At 42.3% G+C, this 27,074-nt stretch overlaps 1 protein-coding gene across 1 annotated transcript in view; it reads left to right on the forward strand.

Moving 5' to 3' along the window:
- Positions 1-27,074, forward strand: part of LOC106036851 (sodium channel protein type 5 subunit alpha-like) — a 193,531-nt gene that overhangs the window by 75,225 nt on the left and 91,232 nt on the right. Inside the window, 8 exon segments of the mRNA XM_066991437.1 lie at positions 2,908-3,049; positions 4,669-4,866; positions 8,705-8,884; positions 11,298-11,699; positions 19,611-19,649; positions 19,652-19,745; positions 21,437-21,675; positions 26,505-26,678. Coding sequence (XP_066847538.1) covers positions 2,908-3,049; positions 4,669-4,866; positions 8,705-8,884; positions 11,298-11,699; positions 19,611-19,649; positions 19,652-19,745; positions 21,437-21,675; positions 26,505-26,678 — 1,468 coding nt within the window.

Consider the following 27,074-nt stretch of genomic DNA (forward strand, 5'->3'; position numbering starts at 1 on the left):
GCAGTCATTTCCATGGCAAAAGGAAAGAGCCTTAACAAGAATTTTCATGTCCTGCCTGGGCATGCTGTCCTAACACAAGTGCACAGAAAGGGTTTCCTTCTAAAGAACCCAGAGGATCCGTTTCTCTTGAATGGTATCAGCAGCATGTCACGGGCACTGTAGGTTGTCTGCAATAGTAGATCTGAGGCAGAAATCTCATGTCTCTATGGCAGAGAGTGACAGCAGATGCTGCCTCTAGGACAGAGGAGATATAATGAAAATGTTGCCTCAATAAAGAACATGGTTATACAAGAGACATTCAGTATGCCTATACGTATTTCAAGGAAAAAAAAAAGGAAAAAAAAATCAGCATATTCTTCTTTTCTAACTCAGTAATGTTACGTTACTTTTTTATTCAAATGTGTCTCCGATCACGAAACAATAGGATGTTAAAGTAAGAAAGCTCTAGAAGGATGCACTTCTAGGTAGGGGAAAAAAATAGACAAATCTCCTTTTTTCTTTCTTTGTGAGACATAGTTATTACTGTCTGTGGTGGTTTTACCTTGCTGGGCAGCTGGACTCCACCACAACTGCTCTCTCACTCCCCTTCCTCAAAAGGAAAGGGGGAGAACATACAATGGAAGGGGCTCAAGGGTTGAGATAAGGACAGGGAGATCACTCAGCAATTATAATCATGGGCAAAACAGATTCAGTGTAGGGAGATTAATCAAATTTATTACCTATTACTAACAAGCTAGAGAAGTGAGAACAAAAAAAGCAAACTAAAAACACCTTCTCCCCATCCACCCTCTTCTATATCTTCCCCCCGAGCAGCACAGGGGAACAGGGACTGGGGGCTGTGGTCAGTCCCTGAGGCTTTGTCCCTGCCGCTCCCTCACGGTCCCTCTCGGCCCCTGCTCCACGCGGGGTCCCTCCCACGGGATGCCGTCCTTCCCCAACTGAGCCTGCGGGGGCTGCCCACAGGCAGCAGCTCTTCAAGACCTGCTCCCACACGGCTCCGTACCACGGGGTCCGTCCCCCAGGAGCAAACTGCTCCAGCACGGGTCCCCCACGGGCGGCAGCTCCCCCCAGACCCCCTGCTCCTGCGGGGGCTCCTCTCCACGGGCTGCAGCTCCGGCCCGGGGCCTGCTCCTGCGGGGGCTCTCCGTGGGCCGCAGCCTCCTCCAGGCCACATCCACCTGCTCCACCGGGGGCTCCTCCACGGGCTGCAGCGTGGAGATCTGCTCCGTGTGGGACCCGTGGGCTGCAGGGGGACAGCCTGCTCCACCAGGGGCCTCTCCACGGGCCGCAGGGGAATTGTGCTGCGTGCCTGGAGCACCTCCTGCCCTCCTGCTGCACTCACCTTGGGGTCTGCAGGGCTGGGTCTCACTCCTCTCTCTCCCAGCTGCTGTTCAGCAGCAGGTTTTTTTTCCCCTTTCTGCTTTCCCAGAGGCACAAACAACATCACTTACTGGCTCAGCTCTGGCCAGCAGTGGGTCCCTTTGGAGCCAGTTGAAACTGGCCCTTAGCTAACATGGGGCAGCTGCTGGATTCTTCTCACAGAGGCCACCACTGCAGCCCCTTGCTACCAAAGCCTTGCCACATAAACCCAATACACTAAATTCTCAACTGATATAAACTAACTTGTCTCTACCTAATAAGATGGAATCACTTATAATATTCACTTCTGTATTACATTTAATTCACTAAACATCAACTGTTCTTTTTCATTTTTATTGCTTTCTCTAAAGACCACTGCAAATATGGTTATGCAGACATTTTGCAATGCTTCAGCACTCCTTTTTTCAGTGTTCAAAGCAGACTTATTTAAAAATTTGTGCTTGACTAACAATGTTAAATTAAGTTTCTTAAAATATTCTTAAATATGTAATGTTGGTGGCTGACACCATAGATTTGTATACCTTCAAAACCTATAGTAATATAGTCTCATCTCAACAAGCAATACTATAAATATACACATATATATAGGTAAAACCCTTGATTTTCATGCTGATGCACAGTCTGTTTTCTCAGGAGTCCACTTTATTCTTTTTTCTTTTTTTTGGTGGCATTTAAAAATTATTTTTCACTATTTATTTTACTGCTTTGCATTTTGATGTGCAGCAATATTCTGCTTTGGTGAAAAATAGCAGTGGTTGAAATATCTGATGGGATGTTACTGGGAGAAAAAAAAACAAACAAACAAAAGTAAAAGTTGTGTACATTTCTGCAAATTTCCGCTGAGATCTGCTTCTCCAGATACTTAGATCGTTCTCACCTAACAAACTCCCAAATACTGTAGGGCCTTAGGACACTGGCAATTTCCTTGATCTCATATTCTCTTTCCCTGATATATCCAGGAGCAAAATCTTTGCGCTTTGCTCAGTGTCTTCAGTTTCTGATAGGTCATTTCTTATGCTTGGAAAGTAACTTGTAGTGTGCAGGTGTATTAGGTCTTTTGGCTAATTGTTTATTGCACCATTGCTGGGAAAGTGGGAGGCTCACTGACCTGGGATCTCTGCCACCTGGTGCTATTTCATTTGATGATGTGATTTGGTACTTAGTACCACTGTTGGCTCTAAAGCAGAAAGCATTCTTTTTCTCTTCTGGCATATGGGTCTAGAAAATTATTTGTAAAGAGTCTCAAAGTTTAATGAGAGAAGGTTCACCATTAGAGTACTACCCAGAACTGTAACTGTAAATGATTACCATTTCCCAGCTTATCCTTTCAAAGGAAAAACAAGATTACAAAGATCTTTGGTGTTGTGAAGTTAGCATATATGTCTGTGTTTTCACTCAATGGAAGAATTTACCTTGGAGCGTCTATGCTTTTAACCAAGAGCATTCAACATGGTCCCTTTGAAATCTCTTTTTCCACACTGCGGCCATCTATGCCATATTTCATGTACCGTCTCTCATGTTTTGCAGCACATGCCCCGAGGGATACATATGTCTGAAGGCTGGGGAAAATCCGGACCATGGTTACACAAGCTTTGATACTTTTGGCTGGGCCTTTCTCTCTTTGTTCCGTCTTATGACTCAGGATTATTGGGAGCGTCTCTATCAACAGGTATAAGAGTGTTTTGTTACTTGAAATACGAAATAAACACATCATCTTATTAGAGTTAAATATCCAATAATTAAAGACAAGAAGGAATTCCTAGTTATTAGTTAAATTGCTCTTTGTGTGTTCTGGACAAGTATCATCAGTTGTTACAATTATTTTCTTTTCTCAGAGGTGTCGATCATACCAGGAGGCATAAGACTGGGTATTTGGGGGAGGGGGATAAAATTGGTGTTGAGAGAAGGATGCTCTGAAATTACCTGAATCTGAATAAAGTTCACCACTTAATAAAGGTCACCCAGACTGCTTAAGGATTGTTTAGTGACTGATGTAACATAAGCTAATCTTTTGAGTCCAGCTCAGAACAACAAAAATACAAAAACCCACCACCAACCAACCAACAAAACGAAAAGCACCTATGTATTTGGCATACCTGTTTTTGCAAACCATGTCAATGAACACAAATTCACTGGCCAGCAAGTCTACCTAGTACCTCCCAGCTCTCCCTACTGTAAACATCTCATCACCGAGACCTAAGAGACAGAGGCACAAATCGAGTTAACTTACAATCATGCATGCAAAATGGTCTGCTAGTAAATGCTCATTTTAGTGTGCATTTTCCCCAAAGTATGCACACTCTGAAGAACTGCGTATGATAATTTGGTACTAAATTACACGCTCTGTCCATGAAACCATTGAACACTTAGTTCTGCATCTCAAAATTGCCAAAACTAGTGCATAGCCAAGGAAATCAAGAGAGTTAGTGCAGAAAGGTGCTTCTCTGAAGGTACTGAGGTAAACATCTTTGAAGGTACCAGGGATTTCTGCTTCACATGTAGACAATTATACAATTTCATGTCAGGAAAATGTAAAAGAAGGCAATCAAAGATTCTTTGAACAACTGCATTCACTTATTTGGCACAGAGCTACATGTACAATTCTGGAAGGCTGAAACTGTCAGGGCAAATAAGGGTGAACATCACTCCTCTCATTATTTGACCCTATAATAGCACACAGTGGTTTCTATCACTAGAGTCAAATCCTTGACTGTGAGGCATATTTATAATGTAAGTTCAACCTGTTGTGCTAAACTCTAGTTAGGCCTGTAAATCTGGCAAGGAATCGGGAAGTACAGTCAACAGCAGGCAGGGTTTAGTTTTTCTTATTCTGAGGCAGATGTCTAAATAATGCTTGGGTGAATTACATCATAAAAGTAACTTTTTCTCCCCACTGACTGTAACGGGACCTATACTGTAGACAGTTAAAGGGAAACAATGAATCCTGCATGGGAAGTCTCTGTGTACTGCACAAAAATAGATTGGTCTGTGTGAAGAAACCTCTCACTGCAGCTGATGTAAGGTTATGTCTAGTCAAAGAAAACAAGCAGAAGTATTTGGTAAAAGAGGAAAACATTCTTATTTTAAAAATGAATAGTAGTGCAAGGCACACAATTTTTGACTAAGGTAAAAAAGTTTATTGTGGAGAAGGTTATTTCCATGAATAACATCATCATTTGTCATGAAAGGGATTCTGTTTTTTTTAAAAAAAAAACAGCAACTTTTTTTTTTTTTCCTGGCAAAAAAACCTGTAAACAATTGCTAGTGAATTTACTTTTGTATTTACAGACTCTCAGATCTGCTGGGAAGATCTACATGCTCTTTTTCATGCTGGTCATCTTTCTGGGCTCATTTTATCTGGTCAACTTGATTCTGGCTGTGGTGGCCATGGCGTATGAAGAGCAGAACCAAGCCACTATTGCTGAAACAGAAGAGAAGGAAAGAAAGTTTCGGGAAGCCATGGAGATGTTAAAGAAAGAGCAGGAGGTGAGTAAACTGCATGATGTGATTAGCCTTGGATTACTTTAAGATGGTCCCTTGAGATTCACATTCTCTTTATTTCATATTTATGTGATAACGGAAATAAGGTTCTGCTTGAAAGCAGCTTAATGTTTATTGTCCTGGGTAGAGTTATTACAGTCCATTCTGAAAGAAAAGCGATGGCTCTTTCTGCTAGGACTAGGGCCATTTAGGGTTTACGCATCCAGAGCTGTATTGGTTTAACTGTACCAGCGTATGCCAGCAGAGGAATTTATATTAGTTGACATATAAGACATTTTCATGATGATATTACTACATCTGCATTCAAACAAAGAACATCTATTTTGGTCATTCAGCCATAGCCCCACCTGAACCACCCCTTCTTTAGCTCATGTTCATTTCTACACTGTTTCATCCGTACTGCCATGAATATCCAAGCACACATAACTTAGTACCTGAACAAGTGAACAGGCAGATCTTGAGGTTAAGCTTTGCATATTATATAAAGGATATGTGTTTAATGTTATGTTGTAGTTTGAGCAAAACAGGGAGGCCTAGGTGTGGAAGCCTTAATAGCCAATGTAGCCTTAATAGCACTGATTAATTTGACTGTGATTTGTATGGGGCAGAAAGCATTTATTAAACAGCTGAAGAAAGCGTGTTCAGTGCTGTGAGCAGGAAGACAATAAGAAAATTACTCTGAAATAACACGCAGCACTGTAGTTCAGAGAAATAAATCCTTGATACACAATATAAACTAATATACATAATTTTCGTTAGGATACATATGGCTTCAGGGCCTAATCCAAAGCCCATTTAAATCCTTGGAAAGAAAATAGAAAATGCAATTCATTCTTGACAAAGTACTAGCAGAGGCTTATGCATTGTTTATGTCCTTTTAAAGATCTACTTTGGTGGTTTAAGTGATAGGTAAATGCAATTTATTCCATATATGAACAGGGTAACTTTCTGCCATAACCATAGGGAGCAAGCCGAACTCCAACTTGTCCCTATTTTATACAAATTTTCATGTGTTTTGACTCCAGCTGAGCTCTTCCTAATAACAGTCAACTTTGGTAACCCCAGCTATAATTAAAGATATTTAAGAATTTCCTTTTGAAGACTTTGATTTCAGTTAAACCCATATGTATGTATGTATACAAAAAAAGGAACAGTAAGTCCTGAAAGCCAATATGTATCAAAATGAAGGTTGCTTGTGCAAACTTAAATTTTTCTCCTTTGTCTGTACGCTTTATAACATGGTCTTTTCTTTAGCCAACCACATCTCATTTTTCCTGTGCCTTGGTCAGTACAAAGGGTGGACAGTGCATGATTCAAGAGCAGCTCTTCACTTTCTCCTCATTTGCTCTGTAGCCTTAGGCCAGCTCAAGCAGACTTCCAGATCCGAGCATTCAAAGCCTGCTTCACAAACAAAATGACTAATGTCCTCAGAGGTTTTTCAGTACTTCCTGTCACTGCTCACACTCTGTGTGCTTCAAAACTACTCGTTTGTATTTGCAGTACTCCTGTAGAATTATCCCAGTTTTGTTGAGAAGGAGTTTAGGAAACAGAGTCTGGGATCCAATGTGTTCATTAGCTTAGGCTGCCTAAATGCCCAGGAGCTATCACCCCCACTTTGTATCTGCAAGATGAAGTTGTCCATGACTTCAGGTGAAGTTTGGTCATTCTGCATATCGGTCCCCAAAATCTCAAATTAGACATCCTGAGGAAGATTCTCAGGAAAGTTATCTGAGTGGTTTGCTATACCATGTAGCTTTCAGATGTCCTTTGCCCCAGCAAGAGCTACTCAGTTTTAATCTCACTCTTCAAGCCTTTGGGTTCTTGGTTTTGACATTCTCACCATACCACTAAGCTCTTGCCTTACATCCCATCTCGTGCATAACCCCCTTTTTACAGTGCATGTGAGCTAAGCTTTACTCCTGTCCTTCAGCTACCGCACACCCTTGCCAGACATGCCTGGTCCCAGTCTCCTTCCCTGCCTTGTGAGTTAACTGTGGTTTGTAGTGCTGAAACGTTGCAACCCAAGCAACAAGTAAGAAAATGCTAGGTAACTGAATTACCTATTTCCAGTAAGAGTACAGCAAGCCTAACAACATAACCTACATTTTCTATATTTTCTAGATCGCTAGAATATGACAGCAATGAGAAAGGAAAACTAAAACTCCTTAGACCAGCTTTGACATTGTGCAGTACAAAGAGAACACAAATATAATTGATAGACCTGCTTGGGGACCATCAGTCAATTTACGCAATTGGTCTAACACATTCCTAAACCTGAACTTAACACCAAAAGACTTGCTGAATCGTTATGAAGGGAAAGCACTTCAGCATAGCAATTAAATTAATTGACTCAAAAAAAAAAAAAGAAAAAAAAGAAAAACAGCTTAGACTGGTGTCTGAGCCCTCCTTCTCTCTGCTATAAGCAGCTTGCTCATGAAAGATATTTCCCATAGGAATTAAGTTTTGTTGTGCTCTCAGCTTGATAGAGCAACCGCTACTCCTTGAAATACATGATTGATTCTTTACACGACTGTTAAGTGCCTTCACTTTCCTTGGACTGATGCCTGTGGGAGGAAGGGAGTATTTTGCTGCAGAGAGCTGATTGCCTGTTTGATTCTAGTGGCTTGCAGACAATAGCACTGAGGATTCATCCATTCCTCCCGTTCTTGGGAACCTGGAGAGGTTGTTGTTGTGTGGTTTTTTTTTTTTTTTTCGTTTTTTTTTTTTTTCGTAATTCATTCATTTTATGTACTCCAGCTGGAGGCTTTGCAAATGGGTCTGTCTCCGGGTCATTGATGTGGCTCCTGCTGGTACATCAGCATCTCCAAACCTGACCTCGTGCTTTGTGCTCAGAGCCGGCTCCGCAGAGGAGCCCCCTCGCTCCTCCTGCCTGCACTGGGGATGGGGACCCGGTGTGCTGGCGTGGGCTGCAGCTTCCTCTCTGAATATATTGATTCTTCCTCCTGCTGCTCATTTGCTTTCACAGCTCTTGCTTTGTGTGCTCAGGCTTTTGCATTCGGCTTCTGCTGGGTTTCTAGTGGTTGGTCTGTTATCAGTCAGCTCCTGCAGTGATCCCACCAGATAGGCAGCACAGCACTGAAGCACACGGCGTAGCAAAGTCCACCTTATCTCCAGTTAAGCCCATGGCTTTCTCTTTGGATCTCTGATCGTAGCTGCCTGCGCTGCTGCTTGGCATAAGTGTTTACAAAGACACGTCAACTGAATTGCCTGCTGCTCCTAGCATCCCTCTGCGACTGGGGAGGAAAATCCAGCAGCCAGCTTGGCTCCCCCCCCCCCCCCCCCCCCCCCCCCCACCCGTTCAGCCCTCCTGGTTTGAGGGGCTGAAGTCCCAGGAGAGGCTTTTCTTATGGTGCCCCAGCCTGAGATCTTTCTGACCACCACCAGAAGCATTACTCCAGAGGGAGCATGCACAGTGCACATCTGCAGGCATGTGCCCACAAACTGGTTCTCTTGTGAAATATTGCTCATGAGCTCTCCATAAATCAGATTATTTTATGCAGCCATTCCTAATGCTTCATCACAGGATCTGGATGGAAGATCTGCATGTGTGCATTTGTACTAGGAACCTGGTTCACTTGTTATTTATTTTTCTCATGGCTAAGTAGGGATGTTAGATTAAGACCAGTTCCAGCCACGGGAGATAGTTTTATGATTAATGACCACTTGGAATTTTTCATGTATCTCCTCTAGAACCTTAAAACTTACAATGAAAAATAACTGCTGAACAGGTTAATTATTAGTTCTCACTGGGATCCTAAACTCAAATAATGGACTTTGCACTTTCTACCATCTTCTCTTTTAGGCACTAGCTGCTAAAGGGATTGACTCAATGTCACTTAGCTCATTGGAAATGTCACCTTTAGCATCCAAAAATGCCAAGGAAAGAAGAAATAGGCGAAAGAAAAAGAAATCTTCGGGGGAAGAATATGGGGAAGACCAGAGGAATCCCAAGTGTGAATACGATGATGGTCAGAGGAGAATGGTAAGCCATGCTCTGAAACATCACTTATTTCTCACTGCACTTCATTGGATAGACCAAGCTCTGAATATGCATTTAAACCTGAAACTTCCAGCCGGAAAGAAGAATCAATATTTAATGTCGCGACTGACCTGCAGATAGTTTGTATTAGAACTGTGGAAGGAAACATATTAGTGCTTTATTTTCAAAATGAATTAAAGATGCTCATTAAGCATTCTTATGAACCTATTTTGTTTCAATTTTTTTACTTTTTTTTTTTTGCTTCAAGATTACCCACAGTCTGATTTATTTTCTTACTCTAATTTCATTCATCTGATTATATCTATCCTATACCTACTAGAGCTAGAATATTCTTAGAAGAAACCTGCAAAGCTTAAAAAGAAAAGAGAGGAGAAGAAAAGGAGGAAACTTGTCTCTGAGGGTATTTTTAATGATATATAAAGACAATATTAACATTTTTCTATTCCTTTGCTAGTTGCCTTCAAGTCAAAACTTTGTGGCACTTGTTTCTATTGTATATTGCAGGAACAAAAATAGAGTGAGACAGTTGTTAAGTAGGGTTTTTTATATAAATGTTACTGACATGCATGAATATGAATCTGCACATGCTTTATGTATCAAATGATGGTAAATAGCTTCAGATAATTTGTCTGTGCTTAACTATGGGCACAGTTAAAATCAGTTTTGTTGTTGTTGTTTTTTAATAGCCATGTAATGGGCTAAGTCTTTTTGTATTTTGGTGTCAGTGAATTTAGGCATACTTGGCAACCATAAAATGCTGATAGAAAACGCGTGATTTAAGTAAATGTGACCAATTAACGACTCCCTAGCTCACAAAATTTACACAGAGCTGGATTTCTGTAAATGACATGCCTCTTTTTATCTTATAGTTTTTGTTTTCATCTCATTGGTTGAGTGGGTCATGTCAGAAATTATACCTTTGTTAAAGCTAGAATTGCTCTCTAGCTGCATTCTGGATGGGTTTCAAGACACCACATTCTAAAATGATCATGGTCTGGAGATGTGTATTGCCAGTGTGTTCCTTAAATTAATATTTCTTGTTTTCACTTTTCGCCCCTGGATGTCATATGCATGAGAAACATGGGAGACACATTTCAAAGCTTATAGTAAATCTTCACTGCAAGGCAGTGTCTGGCATGGTTAGAGGGAGTACGGCTGAGTCATCATTCAGATGCAATCTGAGCAGCTGGAAGTGTGTTGCCATCAGAAATCAGTCTCAATGACTGTGTCATGGAAACCCAGGCATGGATTTTTTTTTTTTTTTTTACCAGTTAAAGTTTGGTAGCAATCCAAATGGGTTGTTTTTAGTTAGAAGGGGCCTGTTTTTTTTATGCTTACTTGTACCGATGTCAGAAAATAGCATCGTTACATAATTCAGTGATGTGAGCTACAGTGCAAAATGAAATCAGGTTCATTTGGGTTGGCTGGTTAGTGGATAGCGTGGAAACCTGACCTCTCTTCGTACATACTTGGTTCATGAAAAAGTTCTGAAGAAGCTGAAAATTCTGTGCAGGTCATAAAATCAAAAGTATGTTCTGCCTAAATGCTCTTACTCCATTAATTTCCTCTTCACAGATATGAGGGAAGGGGATAGACTTGAATTCCTTATGCATTTTCTGAACATCCTTTTCACTCTGTGAGGGTTTAGGTGTGTTTAGTGCTTGGCTACGTCTTGCTGATGCTCTGCCAGAGTTGCATTCTCACTAGTAGACGTCAAAGTGGATCATCAAGGGTGATATTTAGGTGTTAAGGAAACTTCGGTACTCTAGGTTACCTACCCCTCAAAGCAGTTATGTGCATTGGAATAATCATTCTACAAACTAATAAACCATATCCCTCTTCTTGCTCTTCTTTTTTTTTTATTTTTATTTTTCCTTTATCACCTTCTTCCGTCGTATTCTGCTTCTTCTTCCCTCTTCTTCTCATTTTTCCCTGCAGTTCATTTCCTGCCCTGTTTCTTTATCTCTTGTTCTCCCACCGCAACGTTCCTTCCCCAGCTGTTACGAAGATGCGTGATAATGCAGTAAACTGGAGCTGGATCCCCTTCCCTGCTCCTGTCTTCCACTCCTTGTGCTGCCTTCCCAGGTCCTTTGGCGCTTATCAGATGGGGAGGGAGTAGAAGCAAAGGAAGTATCACGCTACTGGGCGAATGCCACCTTGACCCTTCCTATTTCAGTACATCTTTAACTGTCGAGTATTAGACAAATACCTAAAGGCTAGGAATGATTATTCAGCCTCTTAACTTTGCTAAGGTTGAATACATGTAATTAAATCTTTCTCTGAAGGACTTGATTTTAAATGGAACTTAGTGCTCTTCCCAGACCTTCCTCGCTCCTGAAAACATGTTGCAAAATGTTATTTCTCTTTCCCCTTTTTCCTTTCCGGGGGTTTCTAGACTCTCCTTGGCATTAGTTATGGTCCCAGTGCAAACTTGGTGAAGCGCAGAACCAGCCACGGAAGCATATTCAGTTTCCGACTCCGTGGCAGAGACACTGGCTCCGAAACAGATTTTGCCGATGATGAGATCAGCACTGCTGGGGAAAATGAAAGCCACCGGGGCTCTCTCTTAATTCCAAGATCTGGGAGGCGTCCGAGCGTGCAAAGTCAAGTGAGCCATAGTTCTCACCCTACTACTCCCAACTACACCCAGACGGGCAAAAGGAACAGCTCAGTGGATTGCAATGGTGTGGTTTCCCTGATAGGAGGAGGCACCGGGGCACTCAACCCAGACCCTACTTCTCCTGCAGGGTTACTGCTTCCCCCAGTTATTATGGAAAAACCTGGGACAGGCGATCTGGTGAGTACTTTATAACTTTTGTATGTGATTCACACTCTTGTTTCCTTCTGAATGTTGTTGGAGTTTGCTGTAATTTATTTACGCCGTATGCAGTCTGCAGTGAGAAACCCAGACCCACCGTCTTAGGCAGGGTGGGAAGACAACGGGCTAGCTCCCATACCGACGTGCGTCCACTGCAGCATAAGTTCACAGCTTCTGGTGAGACTTGTTCTTCAGAACCGGCTGGAGGCAAATACCTAAATCTTGGGTTTAATATGAATTTTCTTTTCTTGTAGGGACATTTTTTAAGTTGGTTCCTTTTGCCAATTGAATATCTGGTTTCTTTCTATTTGCATCTAACCTGTGGTCTTTTGTATAGCTGCTTGTGGAGGGCTGTTCGTACAGTCCAGGGGTAGTTCCCAGAAGGGCTAACTAAGCATTCAGTTCCAGTAATGCAGGGGACAGACAAGCAGATCATCAGCAGACTTCAAGCCTTTTGCAGATTTACAGGATCTTTGTTGCGAAGAACCACTGTTACAAAATACTTCATAAGGCTGGAATTAAACTATTAATACAGATAGCATTAAGACCTAAGCACAAATTCCTAAGCACATGGAAAAACATGGGATGCTATTTTGAAAATAGCTTCTTCACAGGCAGGTCAAAGTGGACAGGTTGAAATATGACTGATGTGGTGGGAATTTATCTCATTTGGTGTGGATATCTACATTGGAGCTCATCACTCTCAATAGTTTTTAAAGCAATGTAAGTCTAGTCACTGCCATCAGTGGAGACAAGATTTATTTCATCTCAGAGATCTAAAATGTGTCAGAATAATCTTTGTCCCTGAAAGTACCTTTTTTTTTTTTTTTTTTGACTGCAAAAACAACTCTATATCACATAGGTCTTAAGTTAGGTGAGATGAAATCCACCCAGAGTAACCATGTGCCAAAAATGGGTTAAACTGAGAGGGTGAAAAGCAGATGATATTTTAACATGTATTAGGCAAGGTATTTCCTGAAAAGAAAGGCAATTGAGATGGATCCCAGCCGTGGTGTCAGATTATCAGTAAATTGAGAAGTAGCTTTTTTCTCTAGAGCCAGGCAGCTTCTTCCCTTTCCAGCACTGGTCTGATTTTTTTTTTTCCTCACCTATCCAGGCGCTCCCTGTGGCCCTGCAAATAGGCTCTCACACTGCAAATGGGAGGAGAGGCCAGCATGGGAAGCTGGGTGGGGTGAGAATTACCTGCTTGGTTGATGATTTTGAGGCCCTTGCTGCTTTTTCAGAAGTTCACACTTACACTCATTTAGGACTTTGGTATTCCCATTTGCACTCTCCACAGACAAGGAAGGCCAGTATCTAGACTGCAGAGCAACAGAAACAGATGCTGGACTTCGGCTGAACACAGCTTGGTGCATAATAAGCTGCGGGTTAAAGAAACCATGGAAGAAGGAGTTTGTGCATCTATTTAAAAAAATAAATAAAAAATGAACCAAAGTAGAAAGGCTTCAGTAGATGAGCAGTGGGTTTCCCCTCTGTAAGGGAATCCGCTCTGTGGGCTGCTGAGGCTCTCCTGGCTGTCAGACAGCTTAACAAACCATGACTCAACCTTTTATGGCAAATATTGGTATTTTACAGGATCGGGCCCTGAGGTGACAGGGAGGCTTTGAGCTCTGCTGGCGTTTCTTTTCCTTTGCCAGTTTTCTGCCTTTTGAAAATGGATGTTGAAAATGAAATGGCCTGGGTGGGTGAGCTCGCTTGGCAGTTCCCTGGTCGTCTAGGAAATAGCACCCAGGCGCTATAGTAACAGATGCTCCCTCAGTGATGCAATGTGAAGGATGTTGTGTCTCCTGCAAAAGAGGTCTGGTATCTAATCTAGCCAGAAAATGTGAGCTGGACTTAAAAGCTAATTGGCAAGAAGCCCATTGCTGTACAGATGCATTTGCTACAGGAGCCGTAAGCGCTGCGCACAAACGTGCAGCTCTGTCTGTGGGGCGCAGGCAGAAGGAAAGAGCAAATCCAAAACCTCAGCGTGTTCAGAGATAAATGAACACTGTCTGGGGCTCTGTGTTGGATTATTTTTCTGTTTTTTTTTTTTTTTTGTTAAACTTTTGAAGTTAAACTTGTTCTTTCTTAGCAGTTTTGGCTTCTTTTTATATTCCCTTGGGGGAGGCAGAAGAAAGATGTTACAGGGTGAAGTTGAAGTTACCTTATTAACCCCATCAACCTCTGTTATTTGTTTTATGTAAGTGTAAGCCCACGGTGAAAAAGGACTCACCTGTGCTGTATCTGCTCTGTCTTCCCTGAACAAAACACAAAGAACCCGTCCTTTCCTTGAAAAAGCATCTCCTCCCTGTAGTCCCTAAATACAGCTAGTGAAACAGAAGAGAATTTAAATAATCTCAGCGTTTGGTGCTTAGGCACATCACTCATGTTAGCTGGGGTAGTCTGAGTGGTGAGCAATTTGCTGCTTGTGTTGGACATGGTCTGTGCAGAATGGCATCCATCCAGGCCACCTTCTGCACCAAAGCTGTACCAAGTCACCAGGGACTTCAATGCACAAGAAGTGTCCCTCAAGAGGAGGGACGGATGTTTTTTTTCCCTGCAGGGAACCCTTGTGTCTCTGCACACTGTCTCTGCAGCTGGTGATATTTCCATGACACATGAGAGCACCTGCGAGGCTAAAGAAGGAGCAACAGAGTTTTTGGGGAGCGTCTCTTGCTGGCACCAAGGGTTACGCTGCAATTTTCAAGCTAGAAAGCCTGCTGAGGTTATATGAAGAGAAAAGAAGTGTGATATCAAAGTGTGATCTGCAGACACCCTGCAAAGAGCTCTGGGCCAGGCAATCTTTGCCTGGTTATGAAGAGCAACAGATGCTCAATTCAGAGGTGTTCAGGGTCCCAGGAAACCCACGCCAAGTCCACGTCACTCTCCTGGAGATCTCCATGCATCCCTACCCCTCAGAGGACTGAGGGCTGCTTCTGTTTTCCCACCAGCTTTCTTCAAACAGTGCAGCTGTTGATTTCAGCAGACTTAACCCAGTGTAAATAGGCTGCAAGCTGGACCTGGTGACTCCATTTAGAGTCCTAAAATTTTTTTTGCTTGCTCTGAGACGGAGAGGTTTGGAAATGATTCCTTCTTTACTACTCATAATGATTGCTGGGCTGGGGGTTTGGACTTTCCTCATTCTTAGACAAAATCCATCATTATGTAAGCAACTTCAGGGCGCAAGCTAAAGTTTCCGTGTGTCCATATAGTATTTATTTGCAGTCATGTATTGCTCTGTTGTGTCTTGGTGTTTCTCAGCTATTTAGTAGATTAGAATAACATCTCCCTTCACAAGATACTGATCCTTTTGAACAGAATTGGATTAAGTTAATGAGCTGTCATCTAGAGCTCGGTTTATCCATGGGATCTGATGAGAATGAGTAAAGCACCTGTGGTTCTGAAGGTTTTTTTGAAGGTTAAAAAATACACGACTCCATCCCCTCTTGCCTCCTAAAGCCAAGTGGAGCCATTTTAATAGCTTTGCAGGGAAATCACATGGCTTTTAATTTAGCCCGACTTTCCAATTCTTTTGGAGATTCAAAGGGACAGAGAAATGGACACAGGACTAGAAGAGGCAGCTGGAAGAGGACAGCTGGATGTCAGCAGTGGTCCCCAGTGCTTCTCTCCCTCTGGGTCACATCCTCACCCCTCAATCCAGAAGCAGAGCAGGGCCGCCTGTGATGTGGCTCTGGAATGGGCAGCAAGGGAAGGTTGGGGCTACCTGGGATCTCCCAGCCTTTCCTGAATTTCCGCTTAATCACACTTTTTCTTCTCCTTTGGGAAAATAGAATTACCAGGTATCTCTTGCTTGACAGGAGAAACTACTGGGGTGTGAGCCCTTAGAAAGGCAAGGCTGTTTATTGAGATGCCAAACTAAGGGTTTAGGAGCTTATCTTTAGACAGAATTTTTCGTCTTTTTTATACAAAAAGAAGAGACCTTGTTTTTTGTTCTCTCTAAGCAGAAAACTGGTTTGCTGACCACATCATTTTAAGGTTTTTTGTTTGACCTTACAGCTGCCCCAAGGTAAAATTTCTTTTTTCCTCTCCTTGCTTTGCTACAGGACTGGTGAAAAGGCAAAGTGTTAGCAGTTTTGTGTTCAGACAAAGGTCGACATAACAAGTCATGTAAACATTGCCACCAAGAAGTCATATGGGTGGAAGCTAGCTAGCCCTCTGCTGTGGCCGCACAGAGAGCTGTCATCGTGGCTTAAGTTTCTGTTCACTTCAAATTTTTCTTTATCACGTCCCAAACCAGGCCATACCTGCAGTAAATCATTCAGATTTGACACAGATACTGCAAGCTGCTCCATTTTACAGTGCATCTCTTGAAATAATCGAGTATCCTCAAAATTAAATGCCTTCTTTTTAAGGCTGTGCGCTATTATGGTCACCTTCAATCTCATTAAATATTTCTGCTAGTGCCTTTCTGGGTCCATTGTTCATGGTGTGCCCTGTCCACCTCTTTTTATGCTTGAAAAGATTTTTACTGTACAAGGAAAATTAAAGCTGTCCCAGTTCCCAAATGTGGTCTTTAAAATGCTGCCACATATAAGCCCATCTTCACATAGCAGTTTTGACACAGCTCAGTACAGTGGGCACTCAGAATAAAATATTTCTGCAGTGTTATGCGTCCTCATTTACATGTAAATTACTGAATTGTATATTTGTCCCTATAGAATTTAGCTAATCCAAAGGAGAAACATTTCCAGTCAATCAAGGAGCAACACGAATAATCTCATCTTGCTGGAGGTGCCTGTATTTAACTTCATTGTGGTTTCTCATCTGGATGCCGTGGAGGCTTCTTGCATAACTCTAGAGACTGTTGTTATTTTTGCTTAATTTTTATAGACATATAAGTACAATGAACCATTGTGCTTGAGTATAGTCTCTGTGTGATGATGATAGCTTTTATGCTGCAGTGCTTGTCCAGTTCCAGGAACTGCTTTCTATCTCAGACTGCAAAAACTGCCAGTTCCTTGTGTGACTATTGTCTATCTCTCTTCTAAAATAAATAATAAAAGCCCCTCGTGGATCTATTCATTGCAAAGGACACAAGCTCGTAAACTTCCCCAAGGTACTTCAGTAATTTTAAGGAATTCATCTGGAATCTTTCTTCTCTGGAAAAAATACTTTATGCTAAATCACAAGCCACCCACGTGATAGATTTACAGCTATATTGTGAAAGAGACCACATCCTTCTGGAGGACCTCAGGAGCATTCCTGCACCCCAGCATCGCCTGCCCAGGCACTGCGTCCTGTGGGCAGGGAGCAGCGGGCTCTGAAGCTGGGTGAGGTTCAACCTAGGCTCTTCACTTAACCTGTTTTAGCTGAATCCTGCAATAGGAAGAAGGAATTTTAATGCTTTCCCTTAAACATTTTACTTCCATAGTGAATCCTCTTTGCATTTGTGAATAAAAGGTGGCTTTCAGGTAAAGGCCACCATCCCATAACTTTTGCAAAAGCACTTCTGCATGCATCAATAGGAATATAATATCTTTTTTGACAGACAGAAAAACAGCACTTCTGGGGACGAGGTTGTATAAAGAAATTCTATTGATATGTGCGAAGCTCTGGGTCAGATGGGATGGGAAGATGATACAGTTTAAAAAAAAGAGATCATCCAGAGGAATTTGAGAATTTCTTATGCTTCCTTCTATAGACAGAGGGAAATGGCAGAAGAGTTGCTTTTTCATTTGACCTTTTTTTGTTGCTTTTCTTAGTTTTGACTTATTATGATTATGATTATTATTATTATTATTACTCTACTTAAAAATACGTTTCCCTTGAAGCCTTTTCTTTTTCCTTTTCTTGGTATTTCATTTCACTCCTATGTATTTGCTCTGTACTCCAAGCGGGCGTGAAAGATTATGCAATTTGGTAAATGCTGTCTTCATTAATAAAACATTTGTTGCCTCTTTGTTTGTTATTGGACATTTCTGAGGTGAAGGGAATCAAGTGAACTAATGCATCTGAAACATCATTCCTGGTTTCTCCAGCTCCTAAGCCAAGCATAGAGTGATTTCTTGTTCTGCACCACACAAGTGAAAGTATTTTTGAATAGGCTCTGATTACCCATCTCCTTTTGATACAACTGCATCAGTAATTCAATGGACAATGATCCAATGATCCAACAAAAGAGAACATTTTAGAGGAGAAAAAAAAAAAAAGCGGTTTTGAAGCATTAGTGCTTTTCTAACTTAGCTAATGTTTTAAGTGATTGCTTTAAGTCCTTACTCTTCTCTGGTCTTGCAATCATTGGTATTTTTATCTGCAGTACTTCAAAGTGAGTTGGGACCAGTGTCCCGACGATTATTTTTAGCATCAACCAGTGGCCAAGTAGCCTTGTCCTTTGCAGCCACCTGACAAAGGGATCTCCCCTGCCCTGAAGAGGTCACACTCCAGAAAGACAGCTCATAGAGCTTCAGCGCTCCTTCATCCCCATTGTCACAACATTGCCCATCCTGAAGAGCAGTTTTGATAGAGGAGTGGCCCAGAGGATGGATCCCAAGACCCTCTGGGTGTGTGTCCCAGCCATAGGCAGCAGAGATGTCTCGGTTGGCATCATGGGCACTGCTCGGGGGCAGTTGGGGCCATTTACGATCCAAGGGATCTGAGAAGATCCAGAAGATTGAATCAGATTCCTGTTGCTCATTTGGCTACGGGCAGTTCTCCGACATCTGTATTAACCAGGGGTTCTCATCCTCTTAGGGATTTCTCCTTTCACATTTCCTTGAGCTATATTTTGGGAGCCATTGGGACCTTTCTATCTACAGCACATCTCTTTTGCCTACACAGTGTCTACACAGTGTCTCACAGCTCCTTAGAGGAGCAGGACAAGGCTGTTAAAACATTTATTCTGGGAACTATCCTTACTTGGAGGTCTGTGGGGGAGAACAGAGTTGAACATGGCTTTCCCAGATCCTTACAGTACAAACACCATCTTTCCTTCTTCCTCTGGGAGAGCTGAAGGAGTAAAGCAAGCAGGATTTGTCTCTGTATGATGTGGGGGATCGTAATAATAGAAGTCTTAACATCTTGCTGCTGCGAGCTGACGATATAAAGTATTAAATACAGTGTGTCTGCAGTTAAGCTGTGCTTCTGGTTGACTTCAGGAACCCAAGTCTTCAAAAAGCATACAGCTAATGTAAAATGAAATGTTAAATAAAGAAAGCTTGGGAGTTCTATGTCTCTTCTGGTATTTGAGTTGTTCTTTATTTTTCTTAGCTTTTCCTTGAAAACAGGAGACCAAGAGAGTTTATTTTTGTTTGCTTGTTTGTGTTTTTTTTTCTGTTTCCCCTCCAAAAAAGAAAAAGGAAACTGAGATTCTCCTGTAATTATGGAGCTTCAGAATCTGTGACACCAAAGATCACCAGAATGCCAATATGTTCCTCAGATTTGGCAGTGTTTCAGAGCAAGAAAAAACATGGGCTGAGGAGTAATTTGGCTTGGTATGATATCAGAGGCCTGTAATGGAGCTGTTACCAATGCTCCTTTTTCCTCTTCTAGCAGTATAATTTAACAGTTAACACATTTCAGAAATAATGGTATAATTAATGTAATTAAGCAGGGCGTCTTTCATTAGCAAAGGGTGTGGTAAAGCAGCACTGCTGTTTCTCTGATGTCAGAAGTGCCCCTTTATTTTCACCTGCGTCTTTCACCTGTTTACACAAAGGCAAAAAGCAGGGTAAAGTTTTTAAAATTGCTCTACGTACCATTTTCAAAAGCAGTACCCCAGCAGCACATGTCTAATTGGGAAATTGGTAAGCTTTAGACTTCTGAGAAAAAAAATAACGCTTAGATAATTTTGAAAAATGCTACCCCATATTCGCCTTGCATTTTTTCCCCTGTTTTTACTCAGCTGACCCAATGTGTTCATTTCAACAGACCTCTCCCTCAGACGAAGCGAGCAAGAAGCAGCTTTTAATGCCCCCCACCGCCCGTCGGTGGACCACTCAGATGAACCCTTTCAGAGGCAGAGGGCAGTGAGCGCTGTCAGCATTATCACTAGTGCTCTGGAAGGTAAGACGTGTCTTCTAGTTTCCTGCCTGAAGGCCAAGACAACATTGATTGGCAGGAAGAAAGTAGCATGAAAAACCCTAATGTTTTTGTTTTGCAAGACAGTATTTTTTGTTTCGCACTCTTTTGTTTTGTAAGACAATATTACAGGGTTATTATGACCTTTATAATACAAGCAATTCCTTAACAGAAGGCAATATAAGCACTGTCTTACCCATAGACTTGTAAAAATCCTGACATAGCGCTGGCTGTACTATCAAAGTTGGGTCTGGTAGTTTTTTGTGCCCCTATGGACTTTGAGGTACAGAGGGCTGACGGGTAGTGGAGCACCAGACTGTGTATACATTTATCACAGAGTGGTTTGGGTTGGGTGGGACCTTAAAGCCCATCCAGTTCTAACCCCCCTGCCATGGGCAGGGCCCCCTCCCACCAGCCCAGGCTGCCCCCAGCCCCATCCAGCCTGGCCTTGGGCACTGCCAGGGATGGGGCAGCCACAGCTCCTCTGGGCAGCCTGGGACAGGGCCTCACTGCCCTCTGAGTGAAGGATTTCTTCCTAATGTCTAATCTAAATATACCCTGTGTTTGGAGGCTGGAAAGAGAGATCTACCTCTTGGGAGCAATTCAGCCTCCCAGAGATCTCACAGCAGTGCAGGTGTGCATGTAGGGTATCAACCATTATTTTGAAGGTTTGCTAGAAGGCACCTAACGCTGCAGCTCTGCTGTCCAATGAGTGAAAATGCAGAGAATGCATTCTGGCTTAAGAGAGGAGATTGCTTATAAACTGATTGAAATAATAGGGTTGGCTGAAGTTTTCCTGTTATTAGCTCAGGTTCTAATTATATAGACTAAAACCGTTATACAGCATTCCATGCCCATAAAGGAATCAGAAAAGGAATGCATTAGGCAATTCCACTAATCATGATCATTCAGACATTAACTGTCTTGTTTGGCTTTTCTTTTTCACCGTTTAACACAAATTATACTTACAAAGCCATTTCTCTTCTTTTGTGCTCAAATAAAATGAACACATAAATGTTCTATTTTAACTAATACTTTAACAGCACCTTTAAAAATCACATTGGAGCTGTAGTACCATTTTCAAACTGAGTTATGCACTCCCCTGATTTTAGAAGAAATCAGGTGCTTAATGCCTTTTTGGATTAGACACTAAGAACAGAAATCCTATTGATAACCAATGATACACCAGCTCTTAAGACCTTAAATCAGCTCTAAATATCGGATTGAAACTCTTTTATCTCTTAAACTCTTTAAAAGGTATTACTTAAGATACTTGTAAAATGAGAACTGGAAATGAATTCTTAACCACTTGCACTTGCCAACCAGGAACACAGAGTACAAATCTGAGCCTGTGTGTAATACTTGGTTTTGCATGTTTGGAGTGAGTCTTCCTTTTCTCTTGGGACACTTTTGAAAGGTCCCTACTTTCAGAATAGGCCACTGTCTGCTAAGTGCTATCAACTGGCAAAAAAAAACCAACAAAATGTGTAATCTGCCAGCCTGTTAGGACATAAATATTTTTATCCTAAAAAGGGGAAAAAAAAAGAGAAAAAGAAAAAAAGAAAAAAAAATGGGGGTAATTCAAGGGTCTTCCTCTAAGTTGTGAGTCATTTTAAGTGTTCCCTTGTCATATAACTCAGCGTGCACTGACTGTTATTTTACTGCTTGTGACTTAGAGCTTGAGGAATCACACCAGAAATGTCCTCCGTGCTGGAACCACTTTGCTGTTAAATTTCTCATTTGGGATTGCTGCCCGTTTTGGCTTTTAATCAAGAAATTTGTCAAGTTTGTGGTAATGGACCCATTTACCGACCTCACCATCACTCTCTGCATTGTGCTGAACACACTCTTCATGGCCTTGGAGCACTATAAGATGACGAAGGAGTTTGACCACATGCTTTACATAGGCAATTTGGTAAGTGAATGCAAAGGTGAAATACCGTCTGAGGAGTGTGTTTGCTGCTTTTTAAAGTTTTGGCTTAGGCCTTGGGAAGACCTGCTTTTAAAATGCTGTCAGCATCGCTTTGCTTATGTCATATCAAGGGCACACACAGTCATGTCTCCTCGGGGTGAGGAGGATCAAAGGAAGGCCAAGAACCTATTTTCATTAAACTACTACATTGTAATGTTATTGGTAACCACAAAAGCCATGTTTCTGGGCTGTTTCCAGTAGGTTTCTTGTCTGTATCAGTTTAGGGATATGAGATGAGGGAAAGGTTAATGAGGTTTATTTGTGATTTCTGTAAAAGCAATGCTAGGGAAGCAGCTCTTGATGTCTAATAGTCAATTTTAAGTTAAAAATGCTATAGAAAAACAAGGCAAGATCATGGAAGGAAAAGTAGTTTGGGTAGATATCAATGTAGGAAGGTGCCTATGGTATATCTGCTGTGTCCCACTGCTTTTGTGCAGCTGTGTGCAATAGGAGTTGTGCAGAGCCCAGGACAGAGGGGACACACAGCAACGCTCTCTGAGCAGTGCTCTGAGGGGAAGCTCCTAACATGCAGGCTGGAGCAGCTGGGGAGAGCTGCAAGGTAAGCAGAGACTGCTCTTCTCCAAGGAAAAGCAGAGTGACAGATCCCCAACCAAGCTGCAGGGACAGCAGAAAAGCCTTTCCAGGGGCAATGCGGTACAATTTGTTAACCCACGGGGGCCGCTGAAATCTTGCAATCGCTACAAAACCAAAGCTTTTTCTTTGTCTTTCTCTGAGTTTATGTTTAAAAGGTACTGTGTTTTATTGCTTTAAAACTTAGTGTTTAAAAATCCTTTTAATTTTAGAAGAATTAGTACTGGAAAAGGCACGGGCTATTTAGCTATGATTTGGCTGAACTGCCCCTAACGTCTGGTGGTAGAAGCTGAGATTTACTCTAGGACCAAAAGAAAGTCTGGAATACCTGGGAAGGTGGACCCTGCTAAATCTGAATTCAAGAAGCTCACAGTAGAGATGAGAAAAACCCTTTATTTCTATTTAAAAAAAAAAAAAAAGGAAAGAAAAAAAAAAAAAAAACTTTGTTCCCCCAAGGTGGGATTCACTTTGCCTAACCTGGGATATTTGAGCGTAGGAGTGTCTGTCTGAGCTGGTTGCCTTTAAAGTCAATGGAGGGAAATGGACAATTTTAAGGCACAATTAACCTGATGTTTTTAAGACATTTACTTTCGGATAAGGTGAACTGTGCCCTGGAGGCCACCGACTGCAGTGGCCATCGACTATAGTGGGAGTATGCAGAGACACTGCAGATGTCATGTCTGCATTGAGATGCATCCTATACTGGCAGGTTTAGATGGGTAGTAGCAATAATCAGACTTTGTCTATCAGCCCTACCTAGCATATGTGGTATAGCACCCGTTAGTGGTGGGTTTCTTTTGTGGTTTTTTGTTGTTGTTGTTTTTTTCTTTTTCACTGGTCATTATTCTTAGCTCTAGGCCTCCTCAAGCAAGTTGAGGTTCTCCTAGGCTGTGGGACCTGTCTCTAGTTTTTCAGCTGCTGTGTCCTGGTAAATCTCCCTCTGTTGTTACGCTAGGCAAAAACATGGATCTCCTTTCCTTGCTCCAAACCCACATTCTTTCCCTCGGTGATAAGCTGTAAATAAGGGTAGCTTGGAAAATCACCCCTCAGGACTGCACCCAGCTCCTCTTTGCAGCCAGCCCTTATGTGGGGATGTTGCTCAACAATTTGTGGCCTTTTCAGATGACGAAAAAAGCACCTTTGGACCCAGCATCATCCCTCAGAGCAGGTGGCAATGCTGCTGTATCCCCCTCTGGCTTGTCAATGTGCACGCTCCTTGCTCCGCTTTTGGCAGATCAGCTTCTCTCTTTGCCAGACCATGGGCAGTGAAACCCCAGCCCCTGGCATCCCTCCTGCCCACATGGCTCCGGCAGACCTGAGTGGGGCTGCGCCAGCTGCCAGCAAGGCTGGTGGAAATGGAGATGATGAGCAGAGGGCAGGAGAAAATTGCAAAGGAAATTTCCTGAAGTATTGCCCCTCAAACACGCGTCTCCCCCTGTGTTTCTCAGCACCACTTAGAGCTAATTTTGATTTGTGTTACCTTAACACAAATCAACATTTTTTTTTTATGTGTAAAATAAGCAAAACAGCCTGCTACTTTTTTTCATAGTAGGCAGTTGGCCCCAGGCTACCCATCCCCTGAGATTCCAGGATGTGTCGGTGGGAGGCTCCCCCCCCCAGCAGATTTTACTAAACCCCTGCATAACAGGAATGATTTTGAGTAGAGCAGGTCAGAGGAAGGTAATTCCATTTTGCGGAGGATTTCACAAAGTCATTTGTAATGAGAATTGAGCGATTTTTTGCAATTCCCCATGAAAGGGAGGGCAGCCCCGGCTCCAGGGCAGGCTGCCAGGTGCCTGCTTCCCCTCAGCCACCGACTGCCAGAGCTTCCCCTGCCCTAGTGCCGAGCGGCTGCACTCCTGCCATCCCATCCACCCCTCGCTGAGCAATTACACGAGCATTAGGTGGGTGAAGATATTAAAAAGGGCAGATCTTTGGCATTTTTTCCTCAAAATAAGTGTTTCTGGAAGAAATGAGAGTGGAATAGGAATTTGCTGTCTCCGAGAGTAATTCTTCGTCTGGCTGCTAGGAGCTGGAGACCTGCTTTGATGGCACCATCTCCATCGTGCGGTTGTGTGGCACCTGCTGCCTTCAAGCTCCTTTAGCTCATCCCTGACAGGAGCCAACATTTTAAAATCCCATCACAAGGCCTCAAAAGCACCAAAAGCACATGCACATCTTCACGTTTCAGCTTCCTGTGCAGTGCCACTGCTGAAGAAAGAGTGAGATTTTCCCAATTTTTGTTTTCCTTTAGAAACTGAGATGCCATTATCCAATATTAGAACCCGAGTGGCTGAAATGATAGTTAAAAGAGGTTGTTTTCTTAAAGACAACATCCTCCAAATCGGCAGTGGCATATTTATAACCATAGCCAGTGGGATGTTGAGTTGCTCTTTTTCTTCCCAGCCTTTATCGCACTCAGCATCCAGCCTCTCGTATGAGCACAATAGCTGGTTACCAGGTGCTGACAATTTGATGACCACCATTTGAAATTCGTCGCTGGTGCACGTACGCGACTCCCAATGCCTTTAGGAAGGCTCAGACATTTTCCTATCTTACTGTGACATTTCCCGCTCAGAAGGCTATTGATTAAAATGATTCAGGCAAAGAAAGTGATCCTCCTGAGTCATTTCCCAGCAAGACGGTTGCATAATGTAGGCAGCATGGTGTCGTGGGTTTCGAGGCAGTCCCCTGGATACAACTTCATAGCTGTCCAGTTTGGGCTTGTTCGCTGTCCTTAGGGAAACTGGGGTGTTCTGGTGGGAATCTCTGGTATCTCTAGCCACTGTGACTCAGAAATTGTTGGTTGGTTAGAAGTCAGAGACAGGCTGTTTCACTGGGTTCTTGGTGTGCGGCATTGACAGGATGACAGTCCAAGGTATTATTTGCCTGATAAGGAGAAGGTATTTTGCTTAAGGAGTTATGTGAAATAGCTGCTTGGAAGAACTCATCTATTCAGTCCTGAAGCATTGCAGAGTAAAAGTCAAACCTTCAAATGCAGGCTATGATCCTTTATTTTTTTTTCCCTAATACCTTAATTATATATCCTTAACTTTTCCTTTCCACACCACGTTGAGTTTCTTAGTCTTGTTGCATAGAGCTGATCGCTTGTGTTGGGACAGCTCTTCAGACACTCATCTTATAGGGTAGAAAACATTTCTCCTTGAGTGTAGGTTACTGATACGTCAGCTCTGGGGTCCCCCCTTTTTCTGACCTACACAGTGCATTGATATTGGCTGTTTCATGGAAAACCATGTGCCTTGATATATAAGTGGAACTTTTCAGAACCCAAAGATCTGTGTACCTTGTGCTGGGACTGGGAATGGAAATAAAACAGTATGTGTACAACTTGATGCCCACATTTTCTCATTTTAAGCTGACTGTCGGGTGTTTAAATGGGTGCTTAAGGAGGGCATATGAGAGGACAAGATCTGGTTCTCTTAACAGATTTCTGCAAAGCATCCAAAACTTAATTTACTGTCAGCAGCCTTCCCTTCTCCACTCTCTCTGCCTCATAGGTAATATTTATACGTTGTTTTAAAGAAAAATGTTCCAATTAAAAGCTCTACCATATGACATTTGAACCGGGTCATAAATAAGCAATGTGTTCTCGAGATGTTGTGAAAAGAAAACTGCTGTGACTATTTGTACAAAAATAAATAAAAAATACTAGGGCTCACATTAGGGTTTCTAATCGCTTTCACTGCCAGCAGTAACCTCAGAATGGCTGGATGCTCTTGCTGTCCTGGTATTAATAATAACAACATAAAAAGGGATAATACAGCCAGTACATGGCAGCCCAAATACCTCTTTAACACTCCCACTCCATTCATTCAGGTTTCTCCACTGAAATAAATAGATTTAACCTTTATAAAAGGCACCTTTACGCTTTCTTTTTTACCACTGAGACTCTGCAGACGACAGAAGGCGATGGAAACGTCCATCCCTGTCAAGAGCTTGAACCCAGATGTCGCTGTGTTCTTACAGCGCTATCAAGCATCGTGGTGAAAAGACCAGACATAGCCAGTGCTGTAACAGTGATAAAAAATCAGCTGTGAAAAATGAAGTATTTGCTTGTAAAATGTTTTTGGCTTTCTGCTGTGTTCACCTGTATCTGTGGAGTCTGCAAGAAAGGAGGGATGCTTAGAAGGCTGTTTTCACTTTGTATTTTCTTTCTGCAGGTCTTCACTGGGATTTTTACAGCAGAAATGATCTTCAAAGTAATTGCCCTTGACCCCTACTACTATTTTCAGCAGGGCTGGAACATCTTTGACAGCATAATTGTTATACTGAGCCTGATGGAACTGGGTTTATCCAGCATGGGAAACCTGTCTGTTTTACGCTCCTTTCGACTGGTAATGGTCTTATTCTGCTTTTACCCCTCTCCATGCGTTAAGTATAAACTCTGACATGAACACAACATATTTTCTTAAAAATGCATCCACCGATAAAGACTTTAATTGCTGCAAACCAGTGAACAGTACGTGACACTAATTATAGACTGCGGGATAAATGGAATTGTTCCAGATTTACATCAGGGTAAATGAGAACATAATTTGATTCCTTCTAGCTGTGCCAGGTACTTGTAGCACACTTAAAATGTTTGAGATCCAATTTGTAATAAAAATCTGCCATTTTATACCTGTACACCTGTTAGCACAATCAGCAGATAATTGATAGCCCACGAAATGCAAGAGCTAGTAACATGTCGTTTTGGAAGTTGTTATTCCAAAATTATATTATAAACATGC

Source organism: Anser cygnoides, chromosome 2, assembly GCF_040182565.1.
Source record: "Anser cygnoides isolate HZ-2024a breed goose chromosome 2, Taihu_goose_T2T_genome, whole genome shotgun sequence".
Classification (NCBI taxonomy): domain Eukaryota; kingdom Metazoa; phylum Chordata; class Aves; order Anseriformes; family Anatidae; genus Anser; species Anser cygnoides.